At 42.9% G+C, this 27836-nt stretch overlaps 1 protein-coding gene across 1 annotated transcript; it reads right to left on the bottom strand.

The window, feature by feature from the left end:
• TAMALIN (trafficking regulator and scaffold protein tamalin) lies at positions 1–27836 on the bottom strand. The gene is made up of 8 exons (XM_069758306.1): positions 27591–27836; positions 8868–8917; positions 8258–8312; positions 5635–5737; positions 3188–3281; positions 2269–2335; positions 1874–1940; positions 1–572 (listed from the first exon to the last, which is right to left on the bottom strand). The coding sequence occupies exons 1-8, from the start codon at positions 27768–27770 to the stop codon at positions 136–138; spliced, it is 1053 nt and encodes a 350-aa protein (XP_069614407.1). The 5' UTR covers positions 27771–27836; the 3' UTR covers positions 1–135.

The raw sequence follows: 27836 nt of genomic DNA, 5'->3' as shown, positions 1-27836 counted from the left end.
TGCCTTTGCAAACATTTTAATGAAAAACAAAAATGGTATAAAGTTTAACAATAAAGTCTAACAAAGAAAATACAAAGCGTTTCACTCTTTTCCAAAACAATAAATAAATAACTTAAATTTTGATATAAAGGGGTGCTAAAGAGGACTGGCCTCCTCTTCAAGTGATCTGTTTAGTCCAGGGATAAACTTCAGAAGTCTTTTTCGAAAACTTATGTGTTTTTTCCTGGGTAAAGACACAAAGGTACTCTGCTCTTTGGGTTTCTCCCAGTTCGTAGCAGGACTAGTACACTTGACACTAGAGCTGCGAGTTAGTGACGACTTGTAAGGCTTGATTGTGCTCTTGTTGGGAATGGCGTGAATGTCATCTGTGGAATCAGAATTGAAGTAGCAGGTCTGGTACACGGGATCCTCATTATCCTCTGCTGTGCTGAGGCAACTTGCGCTACTGCATATACTTCCAGTGGCCAGGGAGCTGGGGAGTGGATCTTTGGTACATTGTGGAACTGTCCCATAAATGTATGACCTGACGGATTCCAATGTGTCATAAACACTGGGGTCCTTTACTACGATGCCTACAAGACAGAATAACTGCATGAGAAAATCATAAAACAGAACCACATTATGACAAAGCTACTTTACTTGAGCACCACATGTCAACCTTAAACTCAAGTCATGGTATACTAATAAATGGAAACAAGTATTAGTAATGTCTTCTGTGGTAGAAATACATAAATAAGCCTTTTGTGACAATCCAACCGAGGACTTGGTAAAATAAGCTTTTGACTATTAGAATCTGGTTGAAATTAGTCGAAAAACATCCCAAGACATGGTCACAATATATGGTCGCAATATATGGACACAAAGTCCATTTGTTTGGAAACCATAAATAACTGACTTTTACAAACATTCGTCTTCTGCTGATGACAAGAGCTAGAAAATTCTCTCCACTTATTAAGTAAGCCACTGAAAAACTAACAAGTCTTCCAGGCCCATATGTAACCTTTAACCTTGCAATAAAAAGCTCTTCTGCATGTGTCTCCTTATGTGCGTGTATCCTCATGTTGTACAAGTAGTACAACAGCAACAGATACATTGTGTGAAAATTTCCATTAATAGCGGTCGCCCAGAATTTCAACTGGCATGAGATTTTAGGAAGCAAAAATACTTAAGATATTAAGTCTGGTTACAATGTTTCATTACACATTATGAGGACATCTTGGTCCACAGCTTCTAAACAAGTAGCAACTAATTGTATTAAGAAATTACACTACTGGTCGGAAAAATTCAATAAATGTGATCCAGATCACTCCTCTGTGAAAGGGAACTTGAACTATTTGTCCCCTAACTTCCTGCTTCCCCCCAAAATGCTATCAGAACCCTGCTAGTTTGGTTCTAGAAGGTTCAAAAACGGACCTTAATAGCCCAATTGAGTCATTTTGGAAAAAAATAGGTTCAAGGCCCATATGCTAAATAGTTCTATCCAGTCACGGTTATTGTGACACCTCTGACTAAAGTTGAGCTTAACCCCCACCTATATGGCAAGACTACCTTGATTGTACTTGGCAGTCACTGCTTCTCCTTGACCAGATGCTACAAATTGGCATTCAGCTTGAGAGGACAGTACAATTTATTTTCAACAAAATTTTACATCAAATTGAGGTAGAATGGACAACTTTGTAGATTACTAGAATCAGACTATCCATCACTGATATGGAATGGAAGGGCAGAAAAAAAAAATCTGGCAGGTTCTCTCAAAGGTTGAGAACGATACTCAGTGCCAGCTATTAAAACATCTATGGCCAAACGTCATTTAATACTTAAAAAAAAAAAAAATAATAATCAATAAAATATAGCTCTAAAGAATGCCACTTACCATGTAAGAGCCGCTGCTCCTGCACCATTAGAGAGCGATATTCTTCCCATTTTTCATATAATGTTTGCTACAAGAATAAGAAAGGTCCTTCAGGTCAAGTGTTAAAATATAAAAATATAGTAAAAATTAGGCAACAGTGAGCTTCCAGCTGTCCTACTGAATCTATTGCTTTCCTAGATCACGTGTAACTGCAGCTGTAGAATTTACAGCCTCAGGCCACTTCTGACATTAGGTTTATATATAATGCAGATTACAGAAAACTATCTATATACATATACACGTGTACTAAAACTATTGTTTAGACATACTAAGTCAATATTGAAAGCTCAGCAATGACAAAATAAAAGACCGCAATTCACAAGAGATTCCCATGGCAGCAACTGACAATCACTGACCTTCAGATACTGTAGCCTGGCCTCCAACTCCGCTCTTCGGATAGCAGAACCATAGACCGTCTCTAGCCTGTCAGACAAAACATGGAAGTGATGACTGTCGAACCACAGAGCCAAAGATTATTTCACACTGATACACACAAAGAAAACAAGTTACAAGGCCACCGCAGCAGGCACACAGCACTGAACTCATGGAGATATCCAGAGGGAACGGTTTCTTCTATTTCCCCAGACATGTACTAGATCCTATTGAATTCTCATTACATGAGCAGCAATGTCTCAGTAAGAAGACCAGCTGTCAGCTGTATATGGAGACTTATTGGTAATGCTCCATGGAAAAAACATGCAAATTTGCCGTCCCCCAGAAGAGATGAACACTACTTGTTAAAAAACTTGTGAAGTGATGGCTTCCTCCGATATGACTAAGAATATTTATGAAGCTGGATACCCATCCACAGACAGGCATGGCTAGCTGAAATTCTCCCATACTGGGTAGCTACCTTCAATAGCTACCAATGTGCACCTTGACTGCAAGAATATAGAATTAAGCCTATAGGCCTCCATACACGTTAGATCTCTCTGACAAACTATACTTTGGCCGGTAGCCATCTCAGCCGGCTCCCTCATACACAGGAGTGTTCATTTGGCCGAGAACTCCTGTCATCTCTGCCCGTGGCTTATCTCCTGGGGAGAACAAAACTATGATCAATCTGAAATCAGACAGGTCTGATCTACATCTTTCCTAACACAGTCAGCTGGCGTCTGAACACAATGTTGGCCGAACCAGCCGGTATCAGTGGGTGCAGCTGACATTAGTCTAATGTGTATGGGGGTTTCAATAGAGACACTAGAGCGATGCAGATGTAAAATATTTTGTTATGAAAGCATTTGGTTCCGTATCTCCACAATGAAATATTCTTACCTAATTTTATTTCCGGATGCTTTTATTAGTTCTACGATCTCCTTGTGCCTGACTCCTTCCATATTGAGGCCATTTACACCAGCAATGATATCACCTAAAAAAGAAAAAAAAAGTATTGGTACATACACATCAGTCACATTAATTCTTAAATTTGGTAGCAGCATCTATAATCTTATCATGCAACCATGTACTAAGAACCTACACAAAAACAGGACATGGTTTACTGATAGCAGTTGGCGAGACTGCATTATTCCCACTGAGGGTAGATGCAATAGAGGGCAAGGTTCGAGCAGTAAATGCTAAATCTAGCTACTGGAAGATGGCTGCATAATTAGATTTACGTAGACTAATCTAAACTTTCCTGTCTGGTACTTTCCTTTTCTAGGTTGTAGTCAATAACGGCACTTTCCAAAAAAAACAGATAAATTGGACTGGAGAGAAGAAGCCCGAAATTTATATGTATTCCCCTGAATTTCTACAAAATTTGGCAGCTCTATTGAGAGCAGGAACAGAAGTAGTGCATGATCTGTCCGTCCTGTGGACACAATTGGAGGCTCCTTTCCAAGTCCTTAGCTTCACTGACTCATTTCCTGCACAGAACATGCTGTATAATATAAAAAAGCAACAGGGACTGAAACAAAAACAGCCAAAGAACACGAGTTTTACATTAACACGCTGCTGCTCAAAGTCACAGAATCATTAGCCAAATACACTATGGATGCAGATTCTTTGAAAACAGGGATTGAAACAGATTTAAGAAAAAATAATTAAAATTCAGTAAGAGAAACATTAGCAAACAATAGAGTGGGGGGCATATCCATCACATACATTATGCAGCCATTTACTAGGACTTGTTGCTTCAATTCCATAGAAAGATGCAAAAAGTTAGACCTTGGTCGCTTTTTGGTCGACCACCAAAAACATGGGAAATGAATTAAGGTCACAAGACACTCCAAGTAATGGAGGTTAATTTATCCCAACTTGACTTTAAAGACCCTCCACAACTAAAGACCCCATACACTTTAGAGGAAAAGTATGCTGAAGCTGACAATTACAGCCGTATTGGCCAACCACCTAACGGGTTTTGGGGCTTTTTGATTATCAGATAAGTCAGGGGACATAAGGATCGGTAGGTTGGAATTCAATTCCCCGATCCTTTCGTAGAAAACAAACGTGTACTCACCCAAGCCAAGAGTGGATGGGGGATTAGAGAGAAAGCCAAACGATAATTTGGTCTCCAGCTATGTAATGTGTATAGACCGCTTTAAGCTTCATTTATGTGTGCAGATTTCTTTCCAATATGAACTCTGATCAACAAGTGGATCTTGGGGCTTATTTATATGCCCTTTTACATGGACCGATGCAAAGTGTCCAGGGATGAATGATCATTAATATGATAGTTTGGTCCTCATACAGTATACATGTTGGCAATACATATCCTTTTAAGACGTGGAGACGCGCTGTTGGAAATGATTGTGGCCCAGGTTACAACGATCGAGAGCAAGCACATGTACAAAAGCTCATTTGGATGATTGTCAGTCCATGTAAGAGGGCCTTAAAAAGGTGCCCACAAACATGAGATAATGGTGGTGGCTGCATATATTATTCTAATAGGAAAAAACTGGTTGGATCGTCCTTGAAGTGTATCATGGTGCACTACCATGGTGCACTGACATGGAGATATTGATGTGACCAAGCCTAAACTAAAGGGAGTTCCCAGCTGAATTTCCTATGTGCTATGCAAAAGTGTCAGAAGGATAACTGATGACCCAATATAGTTCATTGTTTGTTCCAAAAGGATCACCACAGGGTTCAGCATCATACATATTTCCTAGGGAAATATTACAGATTCAAAATAGCTAAAATCTTTGTAATGTTTATTAGTTGCAATAGAGGACTCGGTAGAAAAGTTGGACAAAGTACAGCCCTGCGCAACATCTGAACAATTCAATCTGACATTACATTAAGCAATAATTATACCACAAAGTATGCCGGGACCCCGCCTAGATAAATGACCACAGGTCGCCCGGTCCTGCTGCGGAGTTTTCTGTGTGATAAGTTTTTCCTTTTCCCACTTCCTCTGCACTCTCACAGACATCCAGTAGACTGTCTCTTGCCATTCTCTTTCAGGAGTATATCAGATCATATGGTCAAATCCACAACTATTCTATCTTATACATTGTCACACACTATAGACTTCTCTGAGGACTAAAATAATTAATTGCTTTCTGGTGCTTATTATCAGAGCATCATTAACAGGAAGGTACAGCTTAGACAGGAAGCCATGTCATCGGTTTCCTAAGCAAAACCACTCGCATTTCTTATAAAAGTCAGCAGGATGACGATAACCCGAGGAAATTCTAGATAAACGTTCATGATCTCACATTTTTCTTTGAGCGGAGTCAATTGTGAAATAACTGCTTTATCCAGAGTAAGGCCACACTCACCAACTTTCAATCCACACAGCATAGCGGGACTTCCTTCGTGGACCCGACAGACAAATGTGAACATCTCCACAGTGTTTCTGTCCTTATGATGAAGACCATATGTCTAGAGAATGAGAGAAAGGCTGAGATCAACCACTAGCATCACAAGTTTCGCATTTCCTAAAAGGGAACCTGTTAGTTTTAACCAACTCTTCCCTCAAAACAATTAACAACTGTGTAGCCTTTAATACATTAGGGGAGAGGGGATTCATAATGTGATTGGCCCAAGTGATGCTTGAGCAGAGAGAAAATGTGATTTGAAGTCCATCTGAAAGTGCATTGCCGTATGATGATGCACTTACAGCGCCTTCACCTCAGCTGTATTCCATAAACAGCAGCTCCCTCCTTTGGATTATTGACATTTCGTTTGTTCTGGTACAGAGCCACTGACCTGTCGTCATCCAGCGCAGGGTGCTGCTAGTACCAAAATACAGCCGAGGCCAAGAAGCTGTAAGTGAATCGCCACGCCCCAATGCACTTCAGTGCAGGGTGCCGATAGTTCTGGAATACAGCTGAGGCTAAGAAGCTGTAAGTGAATCGTTACGCCCCAATGCACTTCAAGACCACTTTAAAATGCAATTTCTTGCTGATGAAGCAGTACTTTGGGGCTTAAAGGGAGAAGTTGGCTAATCATAAAGAGCTAAATAATGATTAATAGTTTAGTACAGGGGTGTCAAACTGCATTCCTCGAGGGCTGCAAACAGGTCATGTTTTCAGGATTTCCTTGCATTGCACAGGTGATAATTTAATCACCTGCAGAGAATGATTCCAGCACCTTGTGCAATGCTAAGGAAATCTTGAAAACACGCATGGTTTGAGGCCCTCGAGGAATGCAGTTTGACACCCCTGGTTTAGTAGGAGGGGGTGTTTAATTTCTGACAGGTTCCCTTTAAAAAGTGTCAAATTTTTTCATATTATAGAAGTTGTGGTGTCCAAAGAGAAAAAGGAGCCCAGGAGAGGTTAAAGCCACAATTGGGGAACAGAACTGCATGATGACTTGCTGTAGAACCCACCCAAAAGCTTATAGGGTGACTTCGTTTGGTAATGTCATTAGAGACCAGGATAAGGAAACATTAGGTTGATAGATGGATAGGTCATTCAACAGAACTAGCTGACCATGGTGCCAGCTTATTTATGTATGCAACACTAGGAAGAGTGGTTGGAAATCTCAATAAAAATTAGGGATTAAACAAGGATAATCCTTCAGACGTCAAACAGATGTAAATGGCCACACGAACATGGAAAAAATGACAATATGCAAACACTTTGTCTGGACACTTCCCAGTAACCATGACAGAGGCTGTGCATGAATACAGTGCCAGGTGCTCCTGTTTGCTTAGCAGATGACAATCCAGGGACTTGGCTAAGTGAACGGCTGTAGTGACTATTAATTAACCACTTGCGTGATCCATAATCACAAGGCGCATTATATAAAACAGTTTACAGATTATATCTGATATGGAGCATCTATTTAAAAAGGGATGTACAGAAACCACTTAGAAAAGAGGAAGCATCATTCGTCAATCCTGTCCCATCACGCACCAGCGACAAGAGGACATAAATGTGACTACGTAAATGAAGCCATTTCACTTATTCAAGGGGTTGTCCAGCTTAGAAAACTTATTTTTATATTCCCTAATAGGGAATTCCGGTTAAGGGTGCGATCATATCTGTGTCACAGATTGTGGTTTTTTTTTTCTAATTGGACAGCACACAGACCAGACCCATCAAGTACATCCCTGTCTAATACTCAACAGCAGCTCAGAAGAGGACATAAGTGTTTCACAGATTTCAGGCTTGGATCTATGATTTTCACGGGCGTGAATGGATCTGTGAGACTATGGGTCGGAGTGCTATCCAATAAGATATTAGACAGCTCTCAGACATGTCACAGGCGTGAATGCACGCCAATCCTCAGTTATACGGGGCATACCTTGCTCTGGAGGTCCTGCATTACACAAGAAGCCATTTGATGTAAATGGACATTATGTGATGCTTACTTTTCCTGTGGTAGCACTTCGGGAAAGTTGAGCACTTAATGCCATGTGTTTGTTCCCAGCAGGGTCAGACCTCATGATCTGCCAACTAGAGTTGGTTCTTATTTATTTGCACGTCCCATTCTATCAGCCATGACAACGATCTGTGACCGCTGAATGGGAGGGGAAATACTGCACCTTACCTGCCGACAACCACATCTCTTCTTTTGATTAGCCATCCTGAAGTGACGTCACTAGTTGTAGTGTGACAGGCATGTGATATCACACCAGGCTGAATAATCAAAAGCAGTGGATGCCATCAGGTAAGAGATCGGTGGAATGGGACGTGCGAAATTAGGAATTGTCCAATGAACATTTCCTAAATAATTTAAATGGATAAATGAGAGCCAAACTAGTTGATGGACGCTCATTAAGGGGCACTGACGGGCAAAACTAGCATGTTTAGGGAAATCTCAACGAATAGGATGACATCCATGATAATTGGCTCTAACTGTATCACAAGTTTGATCACCTACAAAACATCGGAAATAGGAATGGAAGAAAAGTGCATATATTAGAAGTACAGTGCGTGCCTCCACACTTCTCACCTGGATCTCAAAACCAAATGTTTCACAATCTTCTTTTTCTAAAGTGACTATTTTCCTGGAGGGGGAAAAAAAAAAGTTATTTTATATTTGTTGAGTTCTTCACCCCCATCCCAAACATCTTCACAGCAGATTGCCACTAACCAAGACAAAGCATGTGTAGTGTTTCCGGCACAATACACCCCATTGTTCTTTATAAATGAGGCTCTGGGCTGCACATTTAGAAAGGCACAACACCCACCAATGGTTAAATAGCCCTTTATTCCAGTGTCTCTGGAGAATCCTACCACTGACTGAACAGAATTCTGTATACCAATATTCTGTATAGGGAAATGACAGTGATCCTCCATAATAACCCTTAGTAGTGTGCATGACAAGGCCACATCCTATGTGCAACAGAAACTGACAAGCAAACATGAAAAGCAGCTGCCATACGCTGTACCGAAACCAGGAATCAATAAACTGTCACCGCTTAATAACGAAAGTAGTCCATACAGACAAAGGACCATAATGGGAAAGCAAAGCAAACAAGGATTGTGAAACGTTCTTCACAGCAGATACAGAAAATCATCCATTGAACATTAGAAATGGAAGTTACAGAAGCCTTCCTTACCTGTGATGCTCCGATACCTGGCTCACATTCTTCCAACCCATTGGAGAGCCCTATACAAAATAAAAAAAAAAGTTAATTTATGAATAATAAATCTTCATACAATAGATCTATTAATTCTGCAGAAATTAATTTAGGGAAAGGGAGTAGAAAAAAAAAACAGAAAAAACAAGCAATCAACAGGAGCACCTCATCTTCTGCACAGGAGGATGCATGGCGAGATGTAAAGCAGACAAATACTGGGGGAGCAGGGGTATTCGAGACCCTTCTTTTTGGACTCTAGTTCATCTTTTAAAGCCACTGAAGCCATGGTAGAATAAGGATGTATCCTTTAAGGCCTCCACACACATCGGATGCAAGTAATGTATGTGGGGGACTCCCGACTCTCCCCTGAAAGATGAGGTTAGAGAGGATTCTTCACATTGGATATCCAAAGACTTATCGCTTAAATTCTCCGGGAGATAAACCACTGCCGGAGTAGTCTAAAAAGGTCACTTTCCAAGGACTGACCGGCGCCCCAATTTGACTGCTGTACGGTAAAACTTTACCAATCTGTGGTTGTTTAAAGCAAACAATGGGAACTGATGGACCTTAACTAGATTGCTCAGGGCGCACAGGCTGCCATATTTCTTGGCAGGGCGAGACCCGTTTACACAAGACAATGTACCGCCGAGTAAGTTTTTTTGTGCTGCGCAAAACATTTCACCCAACGATAATCGTGAAACAAGAAGACTTTTTGTAAGAACTCCGGTTCATGCTCATCTTCCACTGTAAACGCATCTTAGGCCACTAAACCCAACGATCATTTGTATGGGTCAATCAGTACAGGTTGTAAATGTCAAAACAATTGTTCAGCTGACAGAAAGCCAAAGCTTTTAAAGGTGCTACCCAGTCCTTAGAGTGGGTCATCCATATCAGATTGGAATCACAAGGGATAAATTTTAAGTTCCAGCGGTGGCCGGATGGAGCACATTGGTCCTGCAGAACAGCAGCTATTTAACAGAATCGGCACAATGCAGTGCAGCGCCATTCAGTTTGATTACATGTGGCCGATACGGGAGCTTATGATATAGGATTGTGGGGGTGCCAGATTTTAATGACTGTGCTAAGGACAGGTCATTAATATATTGCCCCTTCACAATCCCTTTAAAGGTTCCCATACACATTTGCCATCGACAGAATGATTGTTCAAAGACTGCCATCTCCCAAGAACAGCTCCTCTGGTCTCTACGAAAAAGCCACAGTCAGATTGCGTTGGCAGCAGCTTTTTTCCAGGAAGAACAAGAGAATCGGCCATTGGAAATTCAACAGACTGAAATCTTCTCCGCAACATCATCTGTGGTGGAAGACTTGGAAGCCCGCCTCCCCCCATTTTTCCTGGGCATCAGTGAGTTTAGCCAACTTTAATGTCTTAAAGGGGTCTTTAGACCTTAAAGCTGACCATACAGGTTAGATGTAGGTCAGCCAAATCTGCCATTTTATTGGGATATTATCCAATGTGTATGTTAGTGATGTCTGCTCCCCAGCAGCAGAAGTAGGAGAAATATATCATATGACTGCTATCCAAAGTCTATAGGGTTAGGGTACTGACAGAGTGGTCATGTAATTACTGTTAAAAAGAATGCCCAATCAATGCTGTGAGGAGTTTCACAAATATGCTTACTGCCCTCTCCCCATTGACAACACATGGACATGCAGCTGAATCCCGCCAGCAGGCTTAGGCTGGTTTCACATTTGCGGTTGTGGCCGCAGCGTTTCTGATGCATACAACTGCATGCGTCTTGATTTCCTATCTTTAACATTGTAGAGGCAGGTGCATGTGTTCGCCCACGTTTGCTTACGCATGCGTATTTTCGTGGTGAGAGGCTGGGCGTGGCTGACTCCCCATGTTAGAATTTTTTTGGAATCAAATTTCTGCCGCCATATGCATGCGGACTCTTGCGGAAGGAGTGCGTCTAAACAACGCTTTACAGTCTACGGGAAAGCATAGGAACGCAAGGGCTTGCGTTTGCACAAGGGTCTATATACAGAAATCCCATGAGCCACGCCCATTGGGCGTGGCTTGTGTCAAGGAAATTCTCCTTGAAAATTTTTTTCAGAACAAATGCATGCGCATAAACGCAAACGTTGCGCTTTTTTTTTATCCGTCATGCGTAAGTTGATGTGGATAAAAAAAACACAGTGTTATGCGTTTTGCCATGTGTTTGCGGTTGCGTACGAAACGCTGTGGACTCAACCGCAAATGTGAACCTAGCCTTACTGAGGAGGGGGTGATGGGTCAGCCTTCAACCAAATAGCTATCTGAAGTGTATATAAATCGATTAAGGCATAAGGGTTTGTTATTAGTGATGAGCGAATATACTCGTTACTCGAGATTTCCCGAGCACGCTCGGGTGACCGAGTATTTTTTAGTGATTCCCTTGCAACCAGGCAACCCCCACAAGTACTTATGCTGGCTAAACAGATGTAAATCATTCAGCTGAGGCGCTAAAAACTAAATCTCCGAGCACTAATACTCGGAGGACACCCGAGCGTGCTCGAGAAATCTCGAGTAACGAGTATATTTGCTCATCACTATTTGTTATTAAAACAAATGTAACATTGATCCGCTATGACGGAAACGGTTTTGCTACAAATGGCTAAGCCATGTCACTTATTTCCCCAAACAGATGGCTGCGCCTCTTTAGGTCGACCCTTGTAAAGCGACGGCTTTGATGGTGCAGTTACTGTTTATGTTACATCAGCATTGATTTAGTCTACGGTAAATTGTTTATGATCTGTAAAGAGCGGCGTAAAGCGGCTGAGACAGACTTAGGGTACCGTCACACAGTGGCATTTTGATCGCTACGACGGCACGATTTGTGACGTTCCAGCGATATATCCGTGACGTTCCAGCGATCTCGCTGTGTCTGACACGCTCCTGCGATCAGGGACCCCACTGAGAATCGTACGTCGTAGCAGATCGTTTGAAACTTTCTTTCGTCGTCTAGTGTCCCGCTGTGGCGGCATGATCGCATGGTGTAACAAAGGTGTGCACGATATTGTATACGATGTGTGCATAGTAACCAACGGCTTCTACATCGCACATACGTCATGAAATTATCGCTCCAGCGTCGTACATTGCAAAGTGTGACAGCAGTCTACGACGCTGGAGCGATATTGTTACGATGCTGGAGCGTCACAAATCGTGCCGTCGTAGCGATCAAAAAGTCACTGTGTGACGGTACCCTAACAGCGCTCACAGAGCCCACATGAATACGCTTTATTACATGCAAAGGATTCCAATCCTTGGGAACAAAGACATTAATTGAGAACGGCACACCAAATAAGATAATATACTTAGACGGGGTAGCAAGACAACAATTCAGTAGGTTATTCTAAGCTTAGACATATTAAATACATTACCTGCACATGGAAGTTTACAATCAAATAAGTAATGAGAGCGTAAATTAACGAATAGGGTCCTACTGAGGCTGTTAGAAAAGATCATCTCCATCAACCTAATGAGTCACTGACACTGATACAAGCTATAATGAGGAGTATTAGAACATGAATCTCATTACAAGAGGTTATCTGCAGCCACACTCTTATCAATGTTTGCTCTTCTGGTAAATGGTAATTATTGCTATTTATGTGATCGATAACCATCACCTTTATTACACTGGCCAACCATGGTAGCCATAAATGTTGCAAAATGACAGGAAACTGCTGAAATACAATTTCCAGCAAATTCTGCCAGCTACTGAGTAAACACAAAGTTTAGGGAGGTTTTTTTTTCCACTGTACTTGATTCAAAATCCTCCTCTATATTTAAAACAGTATGAAAAACTTTGTCAATGGGAAATCCAAAATAGCCAGTTGTGTGGAGTTTTTCGGGTTTTTTTTTTTTAAATTTTCCTGAAGTTTTGAAAAATGTCTGAAGGAAAAACAAAAAGTGCATGTCACTTCTTTAAACTGAATCCCGAGGGAATCTGCTACAAACTAAGCACTGTCCAATCAGGAAAAGCAACAGGAAAAGAAAAACTATTCCAAAAAACTTCCCCAAAAAGGAGGAGGAGTGTTTCTTGAAGCAGTACCTGCTTGAAAAACAGTCTGATTTGTCCATCTCAAAAGACTGCGTGTGAACAGAGCCCAACACATGCAATAGATGGTTTTTAAAGAACTTAAGGACAATCGGTAAACACTTTCCTATTATAAGTGATTTATTTTCTCTAGAATGAGATGAGCTAAATATCTTCTGGAGCAGCATTATAGGTTCTGCCAAAAACGCTAGAATATACAATATATGATGGATGAGGTTACAATAGGTCAATCAAATGTGGACTACAATTAAAACATGATGCACCCAATTCTTGACACGTGTAAATCTGGAGTGTAGATTTGGCACAATGCACTAAAGATGCTAATCATCCGATTGTACACAAAAATAAAGGTCTGGAAAGCGTAAAATGATGCGTCATTCACGGCGATGCCACAAAGCACTCCTTATTTTAAAATATGAATATTTAAATCTTATTGAAATTTTCTGTATGCATAAAGCAAAAACGAACAAGAAAATTTGCATCTACGTAGTATTCAACGTCAGCCACATTCTTCCATTCGTTCCATATTCCTCCGTAACACATTGTCGCTCATGCCAGCAAATGAGGGGTGCCCTTTTGTCCCCCAGTACTCACTCAAAAGTTTCTTTCACGTTGTCTGGGGTAAGTTTTAACAAATCGCAATTCATTTCCGAACAATTTATGCCATTGTACTACACGAGGTTGAGAACTCAAAACAAGGGTCATTCTGTAGGGTGGAAAAATGGGCCCATTCCAAGTTCAGTTATTAGATCTGAATAAGAACCTCAATCCTTAAGAAGGCGTAGGGGTGGAAAACGTGAGAGTATCGGAGCAAAGCTTCACACAGGCAAGAATGTGAAATATGTATTAGTGTGCAAAGTCAACTTAATATTTGCAGCAAAAGAACAATTGTTGCAGAAACTTGTGAAGCTCACTGAGCCGAGAAACTGATGTGAACTCGCAAACACACTGTACCAAAACCACTTCTCGCTACATGACTCAGAGCTGGCTTCTGTCTATAGGCCATAAAGCAACATTCGCTCAGAATAAAAAAAGAAAGAGGAACAATACAATTCATCTCAAATGTTCAAGAAACATTCGTAGGAAGTTCTTGGTTTTTTTTACATACCAAACCTATTAAAGAGTTTACAATATTAAGGTGTAAATCCTTCCCACAAATAGTGGTTCTAACAACACTCCAGACAAAACCAAAACGTGGCTATACATGTCAAAAGTGCAGTCAACATATCCGATATCTTTTTTTCTTTTTAACCAATCCAGCCACCACTCTTCCATTCTGGAGCCCCATTTGTATCTTCCCAATATGGGTGCCACTGTGACATCTTCGCAGAGGCCTTTCTTCGGTCACATTCATGTCCACTGCCCTGAATGACATTTTTGGTAGTTATGACCATCCCAGAATGAAATGGATAATACCCATTTTGCCAGACAAAGACCACCATGATCTTTTACATATCCGGCTATTTACTCATGTCTGATTTACAAATGTGGTGTTTCTTGTTGCATCTGGAATATGAAAAAAAATGCTTTGTTGCATTCCCTCCAAGTACGGAGCACTGTACTCCTGTTCTGAAGCCTGGTGAGAAAGTGGTCAACTCAATGGGAACGTGCACCCTCTCTATACACATTCCCTTGAGGAGCAGTGCTGCCTGGACTTTGCATACTTCATATTATTGGTGGTCTTTGTAGGGGGCAGCAGAGGATGGGGTGGGGGCACGTTTGGCTTCCAAGAATGTTCCAGTAGGGGGAAACAAGCATAGGTGGCCATTATTTGGAAATGTAAATGGCGCTCCAGAATGCAAGACAAGTGACAATCAGGGCACCAGTTATGTTGATTATTCCTTCAGACATTTAGGCTCAGATTTTCAAATTTTTATTTTAACTTGATTGTTACGTGGACGGCCATTCATTCGAATACAAAAAACCCTCATTTCATTGTGAGTATAATTGGTTTAGTATAAAAATGTGTGTCATGAGCAGGGCTGGGGAGTCGGAGTCATAGCCCATTTTGGTGGAGTCTGGGTCGGTGTCATAGAAATTGAGGCGCTTGAGTCGGAGCTTTGGCTTACCGACTCCACAGCCCTGGTCATGAGGAGACATCACCTTTCACAAAACTGTCTAAAAGCATACTGTCATTGCTGTCCACAGCAACCAATCAGATCTCAGCTTTTATTTCTTAAATTGGTCTGGCTCTATAATTGGTTGCTATGGGCAATAAAGTCAGTTTTTCTTTCAGCCAGTTTCATAAATTTCCCTAAACTGTGCACAATTCTGGGTTTTACCAGTCTAGTGGTCACCGGCTTTCAGGTGTTAAAGGGACAACTCCCCTCAAGCCTGGAGAGAATAGACATGTGGGCTTTTAATAGTTTTAGCCTCAAAGAAAAACAGAAAAGGGACAGAAGTCTGGATTAGATTTACTTGCTCTGGGCGGTTTTGGAGAATAATGGTTCCAAGGAAGACTAGATTCCCCCCCAAAATGGTCTTCCTAATACCCAAAGAACAAAATTTTTGTTCTGCAGGCAATTTGTTTTCTAAGCTTGCTTAGAAGTTACAGTATAATAAGTTACAGCTTAATGACCGCCGATCAAATTCTATATAGTCGCCAGTTTAATGGCCGCTGGCCGGCAAGTATAAAACCACTCTGTGGTACTTTGTAATCCTCTATGTTTATATTGTAGGAAGAAAGTACCATTTCCATAGGCGTCCTTCACATATACGTGTTACCAGTACGTGTGGCATCTGGGGTTTTTCACGTATGCCACACGTACCCACTATAAATTATGTTGATAGTCGTGTATAAACATGACATGTGTGTCAGTGCAAAACACATGGAGACGTCTGTTTTTTCTGGCCGCATGGATGGCATAACAAGGACCAGTACAAGTCAGTGAACACAAGTACAAGCACATGGATGGCATCAGTGTGCCATCCGTGTTTAACATTGCAAAGTATATAATAAACTTTTCCCATTTAACTCTTTCTTCATGCATACTGAAAAAACACGGATGGAAACCACTGATGGCACCAATATCATTTTTCCACGGACGTCTGAAGGAGGCCTTATTATCAAACTTTGGAGACCACAAATGACGGAACACCTCCAATTTCTACACAGCAACACTGTGTGTAAAGAAGCGTTAACGTAAAAGCCCAAAACCCAAATATGTCCTACTGTGAATCTGGAAGTAAGAGGGCAACTACATGAGAAGCCATTTCATTATCCAGAGTCCAGGGCTGTGAAGTCGGAGTTAGTTTTGGTTGGAGTCGGAGTCGGTAGAAATGTACCGACTCAGACTCTAGCTTTAAAAAAATTGCATTAATATTATAATTGAACTTTCATATGAATTTTATAAATGTTAAATATGTTCTATCAAACTATGAACAACAGTAATAAGCAGTTCTGCTGGAGATAGAGACATTTCTTAGGGTACCGTCACACTATACGATTTACCAATGATCACGACGAGCGATACGACCTGGCCGTGATCGTTGGTAAGTCATAGTGTGGTCGCTGGAGAGCTGTCACACAGACAGCTCTCCAGCGACCAACGATGCCGAGGTCCCCGGGTAACCAGGGTAAACATCGGGTTACTAAGCGCAGTGCCGCGCTTAGTAACCCGATGTTTACCCTGGTTACCAGCGTAAAAAAACCCAAACACTACATACTTACATCCCGGTGTCTGTCCCTTGCCGTCTGCTTCCCGCACTCACTGACTGCCGGCCGTAAAGTGAAAGCACAGCACAGCGGTGACGTCACCGCTGTGCTCTGCTTTCACTTTACGGCCGCCAGTCAGTCAGTGCGGGAAGCAGACGGCAAGGGACCTGACGGACACCGGAATGTAAGTATGTACTGTTTGTTTGTTTTTTACATTTACGCTGGTAACCAGGGTAAACATCGGGTTACTAAGCGCGGCCCTGCGCTTAGTAACCCGATGTTTACCCTGGTTACAAGCGAACACATCGCTAGATCGGTGTCACACACACCGATCCAGCGATGACAGCGGGAGATCCAGCGACGAAAGAATGTTCCAAACGATCTGCTACGACGTACGATTCTCAGCAGGATCCCTGATCGCTGCTGCGTGTCAGACACAGCGATATCGTATGGATATCGCTGGAACGTCACGAATCGTACCGTCGTAGCGACAAAAGTGCCACTGTGTGACGGTACCCTAACTTCTTGTGTGTCACTGTTCTCCACTGCCCTTATCTAATCTTATACTTGGTTAACCTCATGCTGCCCCAACCCCCCCCCCCCCCCTTACAACGTATGAAACTGAAAGTGAAAATGTGTTGCAAATTCTTAGTAGTAAAGCTCCTCCTCTAGACTAGATGTTTGGTGTGCGTCTTCCAAGCATCTCACAGCTGCTACTCAGAAGAGGAAGACTGTAAGATGTATTATCCTTTCAACAAACTTTGCATCAGTTAACCGAGTACATGAGGAATAACAGTATTACTTACCACTATATCAGTTGTACGACCTGGCAATAATTTTGTACAATTGTTTTTAGGAAAAACAATTGTCATTTGGATTGTGAATGCAGAATTAAAAAGCTGAGAATGTCAAAGAAGCGTCACATTAAATCAGCTGTATTTGAACATTTGACCATCACTCAAGATATAAAACATTATCTCTGACAGTGTATAGATTTCTTATTATCTGCAGAACAGTGTTTATTGCATATTTACTTACAAGAGTTAAGAAAAGTTTATAAAAGTTATTTGCTATATTCTAATTGTATTCTAATAAATATAGTTTTTGCTTTAAGTGGTCTGATTACTTACCGTATATGATGGTGAGAAACTGAATAAGCACAATGTTAATATTTGACAACAGTAAATTTATTGTTACGAATTGGCCATTTATGAAGACGTCAGAGTCGGAACCTGATAAAATCCAGGAGTCGGAGTCGCAACTGTGGCTTACCGACTCCACAGCCTTGATCCAGACAAACATGCCTTTAGGACACATCGCTACAGTTTGCTACGGGTGCCATTACTATAGATACTGCAAAACCAGTTGGGATCATCAAACCAGTCTGACATGTGTCAGTAGCAGTCCTGAGAATGAGGAAGAGTGTGGTGGAGGGATCTGGCTCCATCATTAAAGCACACAACAGGTGCACTAGACTAAAAGATCCAAAAGGAGATGAAACTTCCTCAATGTGGAGAGTTGGCTCAATTTTTTTACTTTATATTTAGTGAAAAGGGAACCATGATTGTATAAATGAGGATATAATACTGTTTGCTAGTCATAAAATAACAGCCATATGGCGACTATAGAACTTGTAATTGTGGCTTCTGGTTCCTGCTTGCGACATAATAAATCCGTCCTGGTCATAAAGGTCCACCGCACCATCGTGCATATGTTCAGGAGACCTGCGCCCCTCCTGCCTACCACCATCTAACGCTCAATCATCTTATTGTCCCCAACTTCATGAACCATCTGTTCCCCTAAGGAAATCGGCTCATACAGCTTAAACAAAGCAATAATTAAATGATGGCACTTTAGAGAGACAGGGTGTGACTACTGTGCCACTACTTGCCTGGGAGACAAGAAACAAATGGATTATTAAAAAGATCATGAAAAAAAAAGCCAGAGACGACAGCATGTTAGGATAATGTCACTGACAAAAGAAAAGCAATTATCGCAAATTGGATGGAAAAGAAACATCAAGCAAATAGACAGCGACAGGGGACCCAACATATCATTAGCCGATTAGCCACTACACAAAGCTGGCTAGCACCAAATGTTTTCATAGTGGTCGCTGGCACAGAACACATGCGTCAGTCACTCAAATGTAATGAAATGAGAAAATGTGACCTCTGCCTCCACCACACTTGTAAAACCCACGCGACCCCTAAATATGGATAAGAGGCAGCATTACCCATTAACTCCCTAATTAAAACATACACTTCCCAAGGAAAGAAATAGCTACACGTGGCAAAGCCTTGGCACCTGCTCAGCAGATGCCACAATGAAGGCAGATCTAGCTTGTAGATTCACCCATGCAGATGTTTATGGTTTTCGGATTTACAAATTGGTATTAGCAAATGTCAATTTACGAAAGCAGCTTACAGAGAAGTGGTCAATGATGTATGCCCAGACAAGAGGAATCTCTTGCCTATGAGTGACGTACGTTCACTTCTCATTTCTGATGTCCCACATGACTAAACGTTCAAGAAAAACTTGGAGATTGTCCCACATGGGGCACGTTCATCAAGCCAAATGCGCCAAAATACCACAGTAAATTGTTTTTCATGACTTGTACCATATTATGTGCTCCATAATTTTGGCATTTTTTTATGTTGGCTACAAGAAAATATGAAGTGCATTCTTGTTCTTTCCCCACGGGTTTTGTGTTGCATCAAGTCCTTCGCTTTTTCCAACCCCAGCAAGTTTTAGGTGTATAGTTTTTCTACAAGTTTCTCAATTTGGTAAAAATTTATAATAAATGCTGAAAAACACTACTATTATGGCATTCTATTAGGACGCAGTCAGACGGCTGTATAAATTGGACCAAGATCCGAACGCAGTGAATGGACTGCCCGGCTGCTCTCCTGACCTGAGCGTGGCCGCTGCACAAAAATACATGAAGATGTCACGCTGTGATCGGCAGAGCCACCGGCCAGTCTGTGCATTGCGGTCCGATTTATACGCCTGTCTGTCCTTACAGAAGGACTCATATACTAATATAATCTAATTCTAATAATAGAACACGGCACTCGTAGTAGTGTATAGAGTAGGTGCTCAAGTAGGGTATCCAGCCCAACAAATCCAAATCCGAAAAAGCTTGGCACTCTAGATGAATAATCATATGCAAAAAGTTTATTGATGTGCATCCATAAAGGCAAGTCGAACGTTTTCGGTCCACATCCGGACATTCATCAGAACAAATATACTGGATGCAGCAAGAAGTCCTGTCCACGTAGGCGCACTGACACGGCACTTACCTTAGGCCGGTTTCACACGTCAGTGGCTCCGGTACGTGAGGTGAAAGTTTCCTCACGTACCGGAGACACTGACTCACGTAGACACATTGAAATCAATGTGTCTCTGCACATGTCAGTGTGTTTTCACGGACCGTGTGCAAAACACGAAGACATGTCAGTGTTCGTGGGAGCGCACGGATTACACGGACCCATTAAAGTCAATGGGTACGTGTAAAATACGTACCGCACACGGATGCTGTCCGTGTGCAGTTCGTGTGCCATGCAGGAGACAGCGCTACAGTAAGCGCTGTCCCCCCCCCCCCCCACGTGGCGCTGAAGCCGCCATTCATATCTTCTCTCCAGCAGCGTTCGCTGGCAAGAAGATATGAAAAATCTTTTTTTTTTTTTGTTTTTTCGTGTTTAAAATAAAGATCCCTGTCCCCACCCCCCTCCCACCCCCTGTGCGTCCGGCCGCTGTTAATGAAATACTCACCCGGCTCCCTCGCAGCGTCCTGTCCTCGCCACAGCTTCTCCTGTATGAGCGGTCACGTGGTGCCACCGATTACAGTGATGAATATGTGGCTCCACCTCCCATAGGGGTGGAGCCGCATATTCATCACTGTAATGGGGGGCACCACGTGACCGCTCATTCAGGAGAAGGTGCGGCGCGGAGACGCTGCGAGGGAGCCAGGTGTAATTCTAGCTGATCTGGTATTTTTTCACTGAAGCAGGTAGACAACTTTCTTTTCATCCCTTGACCCTTACATTATGTTCACACGTTGTATTTTTGCGGCGTTTTTATGCAAATTTTAAGCTGTGTTTTACAATAGCAGCAAAAGCTATGAGATTTCAGAAATCTCTTGCACATACACATTGTTTTTTCTTTCCCTGACTTAATTGGAAAATTGCAGCGTGTCACTTTATACGTTTTTTCACCCATAGAAAGCAATAAGTGCAAAAAGCAGCAAAAAACACAGTTATCAGGTTTTGCTGTGTTTTTGGTGCAAAAATCTCAGTAAGTTGCATACTTTTTTATGCACTAAACTTTATCAGCATGCACAAGAGAAATGCACCTAAAAAAACCTGCAGCCAAAAAAAAAAAAACCCCACAACAACCATCATGTAGAAAAACCCACAGAAAATATGCAATAAGTGAACATAGCCTTAAACGGTCAAAAACAGCCGAAACTCAGATGGAAAACTGAAGTGCACAGTATGTCTTCAATGTGTCATCTATTATGCACAGATGCCCATAGACTTTAATGGCAGAGTCTGACGGACGAGAATAGGATGTGCTCTAGGACCAGAGAAACGGAACCATTTTTAATATTGATTTGTGTATGGGTCAACAAAATTATGGGTCAGCGTGATGTCCGATACAAAGCAACAAAACAGATTGCACTGGGACATGTCACACGGATGTGTGACTGTAGCCTTAGGAACGAAATCTTTTAAGTATTCAGAAGACGGCATGATTCCCTGTTACGTCTCTTGTTTCATGAGAACACATTGTGATAATTGACGTTTCTGCTTGATCAGCCACAAAACTGCTTAGTATGAAAGGCCAGAGATCTGATGCTGATCTGTCAGAAACAGGTGGAATCTCACAAGAGACTAACTGCACAATTAATAAGTCACCAAATGTACACACTTGTGTTTACTTACAGCTCAGGGATCCTTAGAAGGTACTGACAAAACTAGTACAGAATAAAAGGTGTTCTCCATAGATGCAAGATACCACTGTAAGGATTGACTGAACATGTCCCCCTTAATTAAAAGCATTTCACTTTTAAGTGTGTCACTGAAGTTTAGTCATTTGCACAAAAATTAATAAATGAGGATTTCATTACACAAGAGAGCCCAAATCTCACAAAATTTGGCAGAAAAGACGTTTATGCTGATAGAAAATACATGAATGTTGGCAAATACAAAATGTAAGAAGATGCTTCTGTAGTGTCCAAGACCGCAATGGAGCGGATCAGGACCAGGACCACATTTCAGGCTGTGAAGACCTTTTCTAACAATCATTCTGTAACTACAACCAATGATGGCCTCCGTCCATTCACAAATGTGCTGGCTCTTTTCTTACCAGATGGTGGAAACCATTAGCCCTTGCACTCAAGTTCTATGAGACTACTGAAGCAACACAGAAAAGGAAAAGTGAAGGATGCAAAGGAGCATTCCTTCTCCCAGCTGCTTGGGAACTTTATACTGAGACAGGACAAGGGAGTGTAATCACAATGTGCTATCCGCTAGCCAACTGTACAGATGGATCAACTACAAGAGAATTCATTCCTGGCAGAGATACATTACAGTTCTGAGCAGCTGACCCGCTCAGCCACTCCAAGCCCTGCATGGTCCGCGGCTATGCAGCAGGACACATCAGTAATTTAATGCCACTTATAACACATCAGAAAATGCTGTAACAGGTATGTATTATAAATATACATACTTAATACAGTACTCTGACAGGTGCCCTTGTTCCCCGTTGTGACTTGGCTGACTGCGCGTCATGCAAATTAGTAAATAATTAGACCTTCGTTTGATAATAAAATGACTAAAGAAGTCGGCTGGACGCAAAGTAATGTGAAACTCGATTTTCCAGTTTTGTGTTAAGTAAACAGCCAAACGTTTGCATAACTGACAGCTTTTTATCTAGGTGCCAAAGGCTGGATCCAGCTTGAAATAATTACTCTCTCTCAGATCAAACTTCGATTTCATTATATTTCATGATAAGGCACTTACATAGAGGAGTTCTAGACAGTCAGATCTGGATCCAGTTTGGCAAGGCCCGCTAACCCAGACTGTGCACAATTAGTGGCACCGTACCCTTAACATACGTTGCACACAATATTGCTTCATATGCTGAAGACTAAATGGTTCAGGATGAAAAAGCAATGTACCACACGCAAAGGTGGTGCTGGCACACAACACCGCGCCTTACTCGACTAACCAATATACTGGCGCTGCCACAGCATTGGCACGGATGACTGATCATGTAGACGTTACCTTCAGGTTACATTGTAAGATTTTTACCAATAGTCTAACAACTTTCTAAATTACAAACAAGACATTTCATTTTTGTGGCGTTTGGCACTGAACCTGCCCAAAAAAAAAGTGTCAGATAAGAAGCTCATCTTGTCTTAATTCTTTTATCATATTGTACTAAAAGTCACTTATCTCTTCTTGTTACTGCAGATCCTTGGCCTGAATAGTAGTGGATCTAACCTAATATTAAAGAGTCAACTCAGTTTCTCGTCACGTGATCCATGAGCCAAAGAGCTGGACTGACATGTGCGCCCAGCTGTATTTTATGCTACTTTACTACATTCTGCCTTCATTTTAACGTAGTCAAATCTAACATTCTTAAGGCCCCTGGGCAGAGATCAGTGTACTTGGGCTGCCATAAATTAGGAATTAAGGAAGGTGTTAAAGTAAATCGTGCAAGGTCATTCATTCACTGAAGCATACTTGTAGAATACATACATTAGATCGGAGAACCCACAAAATAAAAAAAAACTCCTTAAGGGTATGTGCACACATTCTGGAGGACTGCGGATTTTTCCGCAGCAGATTTGGAAAAACCGCAGTGCAAAACTACTGCATTTTTTCCTGCGGATTTATCGCGGTTTCTACTGCAGATTCCGCTGCGGCTTTACACTTGCAGTTTTTTATTGGAGCAGGTGTAAAACCGCAGCGGAATCCGCACAAAGAATTGACATGCTGCAGAAAATAAACCGCTGCGTTTCCGCGCGTTTTTTTCCGCAGGATGTGCACTGCGGATTTCGTTTCCCATAGGTTAACATGGTACTGTAAACTCATGGGAAACCGCTGCGGATCCGTAGCATAATCTGCAGCGTGTGCACATACCCTTAGGCTGTGTTAACATGTTCAGGTTTTTTCATGCTTTTTTCGTTTTTTTTTTTTTTTTTTGGGGGGGGGGGGGTTGTTTGGTCAAGATTAAGTCTAGTTTAGACAGATGGGTGCAGGAACTGCCTACTTCTTACACACTAATCACCTGAGGTTTTATGTGCACTGGTATAAAGTAGTATAAAACCATTGGTTTGTGTGATCCATTGCAGACATGGACAGGAAAAAAAAAATGTATGAGTGAATGCACCCAAAGTCGACTTTCAGAGACAAGCACTAAACTTTGTGGCCATGTCACATTTGTAAACTGAAGACAGCCACTTCTTCTACATACAGCGGACAGGTGCAGGCGCGGATGTGCTGGAGCAGCCCGCTCTGTAATCGGGAACAATCTAGCACTTGCTGGGATTTTATCTGTGAGGTCTTTTTGAAAAAATGGACCAATGTTGGCTTATGTGCCAGGACACACGGAGCTGAGGGTGGGCCATCATACACATGGACAGCAGAGGGTCCAAAACAAAGTGTTACACTAAGTATATCCAAGTCACACTGTGGATGTGACTGAATCACAAAATGTCAGAACTTGTCCTAAAAGTAAAATAACACAGAACATGTGCATTTATGGACAGGACACGCTACATGTGCTCAGATTAGGACTTCAAAGCGGCCACGTCTTAGCTGTTCAGGCTTAAGTAGTCTCAGTATGGCCAATTTATACAGCATTTAGCAAGTAAATCCTTCAAATGCTTCCTGCAATACTCCTTACAGGACTGAACCACAAGAAAGGAGCCGTCAAATCAATTAGCTACACACCTGCTATTAATAAAGTGTGTCCTATTAGTAGCCGGGCGGTCCTGGTCACTATGAGCCGGCAGTGCCCAGCAATAAGTAGCCGCTGTGCGCTGCCCACTGGCAGTCAGGTGCCCTCTCTGGACATGTGGGGTCTGAAGGAGAAGGTCGGGGACTTTAGGAGAGGGCTACAGCTGCCTGACAGCAATTCACAGACAAGAACAAGACCAGAAACATTTGCACAGATTGTCTACAGCTTGCTGTGCTAGGACTATTTGAAAACTGATTTTGTAGTAAAAAAAAAAAAGCCCTAGTCATGTCATACAAAGCTTGCAACTTGCATTGAAGCTTACGGTGACTTACAACTAGCAACAGTCAAACATTTGGAAACGTTTGTGACTCCATTTCACAGGTTGTAATGCGACAGCATAGGAAACCATTAGATGGGACGGTATAATGCGACACCACAAAATGTCACGGTGTAGCCCTAGCCTAGCAACAGACAATATGTGAAATCAGAGGAGGTAGAGGCCTCGTACACCTCTACGGCAGCCCTACTATCTGCACAAAATACAGCCAAAATACCACCGTGTGTTTAGCACTTTTATTAGACTAAGGCTAATGCCAACCTGTGAACGCGTCGATCAGATCCGTCGGAGTACAAGCTTCCACCAGGTGTGTCTTACAGCATCTTACTGTCCTCTACCCATGCCTGCCTGGGGTGGTCGGGAGAGATAGCAGTCAGCTGGACATGGTGGTGGTATAGTCATCTAAAGCCCATAGATCTTATGACTGCACTATTAAATGGGACTGTCCGCACAGAATGACTGTTCAAACCAAGTACAGGCGCTTGGTGCACCCTTGGTGTGGCCAGTCATTTACATACACCTTAGCACCTGCTGGTTTTCCATCCATCTCCACCCTTCTCTCCCTCTATGAAGCCAGAGCAATCAGTCAAACAAGAGGGTGTGATGGAGGGAAAGCAAGCAGGTGTGAAGGTGTATAGAAGGGATGCACCGAGCGCCTGTACTTCGTCTGGCCATTCTGTGCGGACAGTTCCTTAAGGCTATGTTCACACTTTGCGGATTCCACTGTGGAATTTTCCGCAGCGGAATTCCAAAATCCGCAGTGAACACCCATCGCGGTTTTTACTGCGGTTTCTTATGCGGATTTTCATCTGCATTTTCCTATTGGAGCAGGTGAAAATCCGCAGTAAAGAAGTGACATGCTGCGGAATGTAAACCGCTGCGTTTCCGCGCGTTTTTTTCTGCAGCATGTGCACAGCGTTTTTTGTTTCCCATAGGTTTACATTGTACTGTAAACTCATGGGAAACTGCTGCGGATCCGCAGCGGTCAAATCCGCTGCGGATCCACAGCAAAATCCGCAAAGTGTGAACATAGCCTTAAGTGTACTGTCACACCTACTTGTTTTACTTACAGATACCATAAGAGAAGAATGTTTTGGCATACTACAAAAGCATCCAACTGATAAAACTATGTGCCAGCGTGCAATTTTTAATCCACTTTTGTACAATTGGTGCACCTGTGCCGCTAACGCGCCAGCATCTGCAGATATTAGGTGCGGGTTCATATGTGAACATCAAAGCTGCTGTAAGGAAGTATAATAGCCGTGGTCGGAAAGGCTGAACTCTTCATAAGAAGTAGTGAGGAAATGTCTAGAGACATGCAATCGTCTCAGACACCTACACTCACGCCTGGAGTTGCTGCGGTTGGCGGTATTTCGCGCTTACTTCAACCGCATATGTACGTTTGGAGAATACTAGATAGAGCGTTCCCCACTGAACCCAATGTAACGATCTGTCACCATTTCACTGAATTACTAATGCAGAACACCAGGGACAGCAGGCGGGCAGGACAGCACCATGGTCAGGTGCAGATGATATACCATCCGCCATCATATACAGATATGGTCAGAGCTCCAGCCATCCACAACAAAGATGGAGCTACTGACCGTCCCTTATTATAGCACAAAGGACGAACTTATATAGGACAGCGAGATAAAATAAGTATGACAGCACAGGTACTGTTATCATAGCACAAATAGGAGAATACACAGGACGGGCACTGCTCTTACAGGGATCATGTGCCACCCCGGACGGGCACTGCCATTACAGGACAGCAGCAGATCATGTGCCACCCCGGATGGGCACTTATTACAGGGCTGAGTATTACACGGGACAGATTGACAACCTGGTGCTGCACCTACCATAGTGTTCCAGCAGCGTGCAAATCACAGGACAAGTTTTTACAGGACAGCAGCAGAATAAGTGTCACAGGACAGCGAGCGTCACTACAGGACTGTATCACACAAGACAGACTATGTACAACACCAGACACTGGTACACAGCAGAGTGTAAATCACACAGGACAACAGCAGGGCGTTATTACAGGAGCGGCCGTGTTATTACAGACACCGCTACCACTGGACAGTGCCCGCCTCACAGGATGACACAGGGGCACCGCTATTACCGGACAGTACCCACCTCACAGGATGGCACAGGGGCACCGCTATTACCGGACAGTGCCCACCTCACAGGATGGCTCAGGGGCACCGCTATTACCGGACAGTGTCCACCTCACAGGATGGCTCAGGGGCACCGCTATTACCGGACAGTGCCCACCTCACAGGATGGCACAGGGGCACCGCTATTACCGGACAGTGCCCACCTCACAGGATGGGACAGGGGCACCGCTATTACCGGACAGTACCCACCTCACAGGATGGCACAGGGGCACCGCTATTACCGGACAGTGCCCACCTCACAGGATAGCACAGGGGCACCGCTATTACCGGACAGTGCCCGCCTCACAGGATGGCAGAGGGGCACCAGTGTTGCTGGCAGGGGCAAGTACAGGCAGGACACTGCAGACAATGGGGCTGCTGAACAATAGGTCACTGCACCCCCCACCCTATATATCACTGGCTGCACGTTAACCCCTGAAAGACAAAATAAAGACAACTAGGAAATGCCCCGTCCCCGCAGGGTCAGCCCCGGGCACACACCACATGCCATTTGCACTGCGCTCTCACCTTCTTCGCCCGGGGCAGGGTCCCGCCGGAGACCACCAGCGCCTTGTACATGTCATCTGTCCTGTACGAGCTCAGCGCCATGTAGGGGTCAGCCTTGTCTCTTTCCCGGTATATGGCCTGAACCGGAGGGGACGTGTAATCCTCCTTCTGGTGCAGCTTCTTGAGGCGTCTGAAAGTCATCGCTGTCCCGGCAGCCGCTGCTGTGGCTCCTCCGTCCTCCCGCACGGCGCACTGAGCACTCACTCT

The sequence above is a fragment of the Ranitomeya imitator genome, chromosome 3 (genome assembly GCF_032444005.1).
Source record: "Ranitomeya imitator isolate aRanImi1 chromosome 3, aRanImi1.pri, whole genome shotgun sequence".
NCBI lineage: Eukaryota > Metazoa > Chordata > Amphibia > Anura > Dendrobatidae > Ranitomeya > Ranitomeya imitator.
Note: the sequence above shows the minus strand (reverse complement) of the source record. Positions and strands in the feature narration are given on the sequence as shown.

Coding starts and splice junctions, on each gene's coding strand:
- TAMALIN (XM_069758306.1), bottom strand. CDS start 27,770: ATGACTTTCAGACGCCTCAAGAAGCTGCACCAGAAGGAGGATTACACG. Junction 5,738..8,257: donor CATTTGGTTTTGAGATCCAG/GTGAGAAGTGTG, acceptor CTCATTCTCTAG/ACATATGGTCTTCATCATAA. Junction 1,941..2,268: donor CCAGGCTACAGTATCTGAAG/GTCAGTGATTGT, acceptor TTATTCTTGTAG/CAAACATTATATGAAAAATG.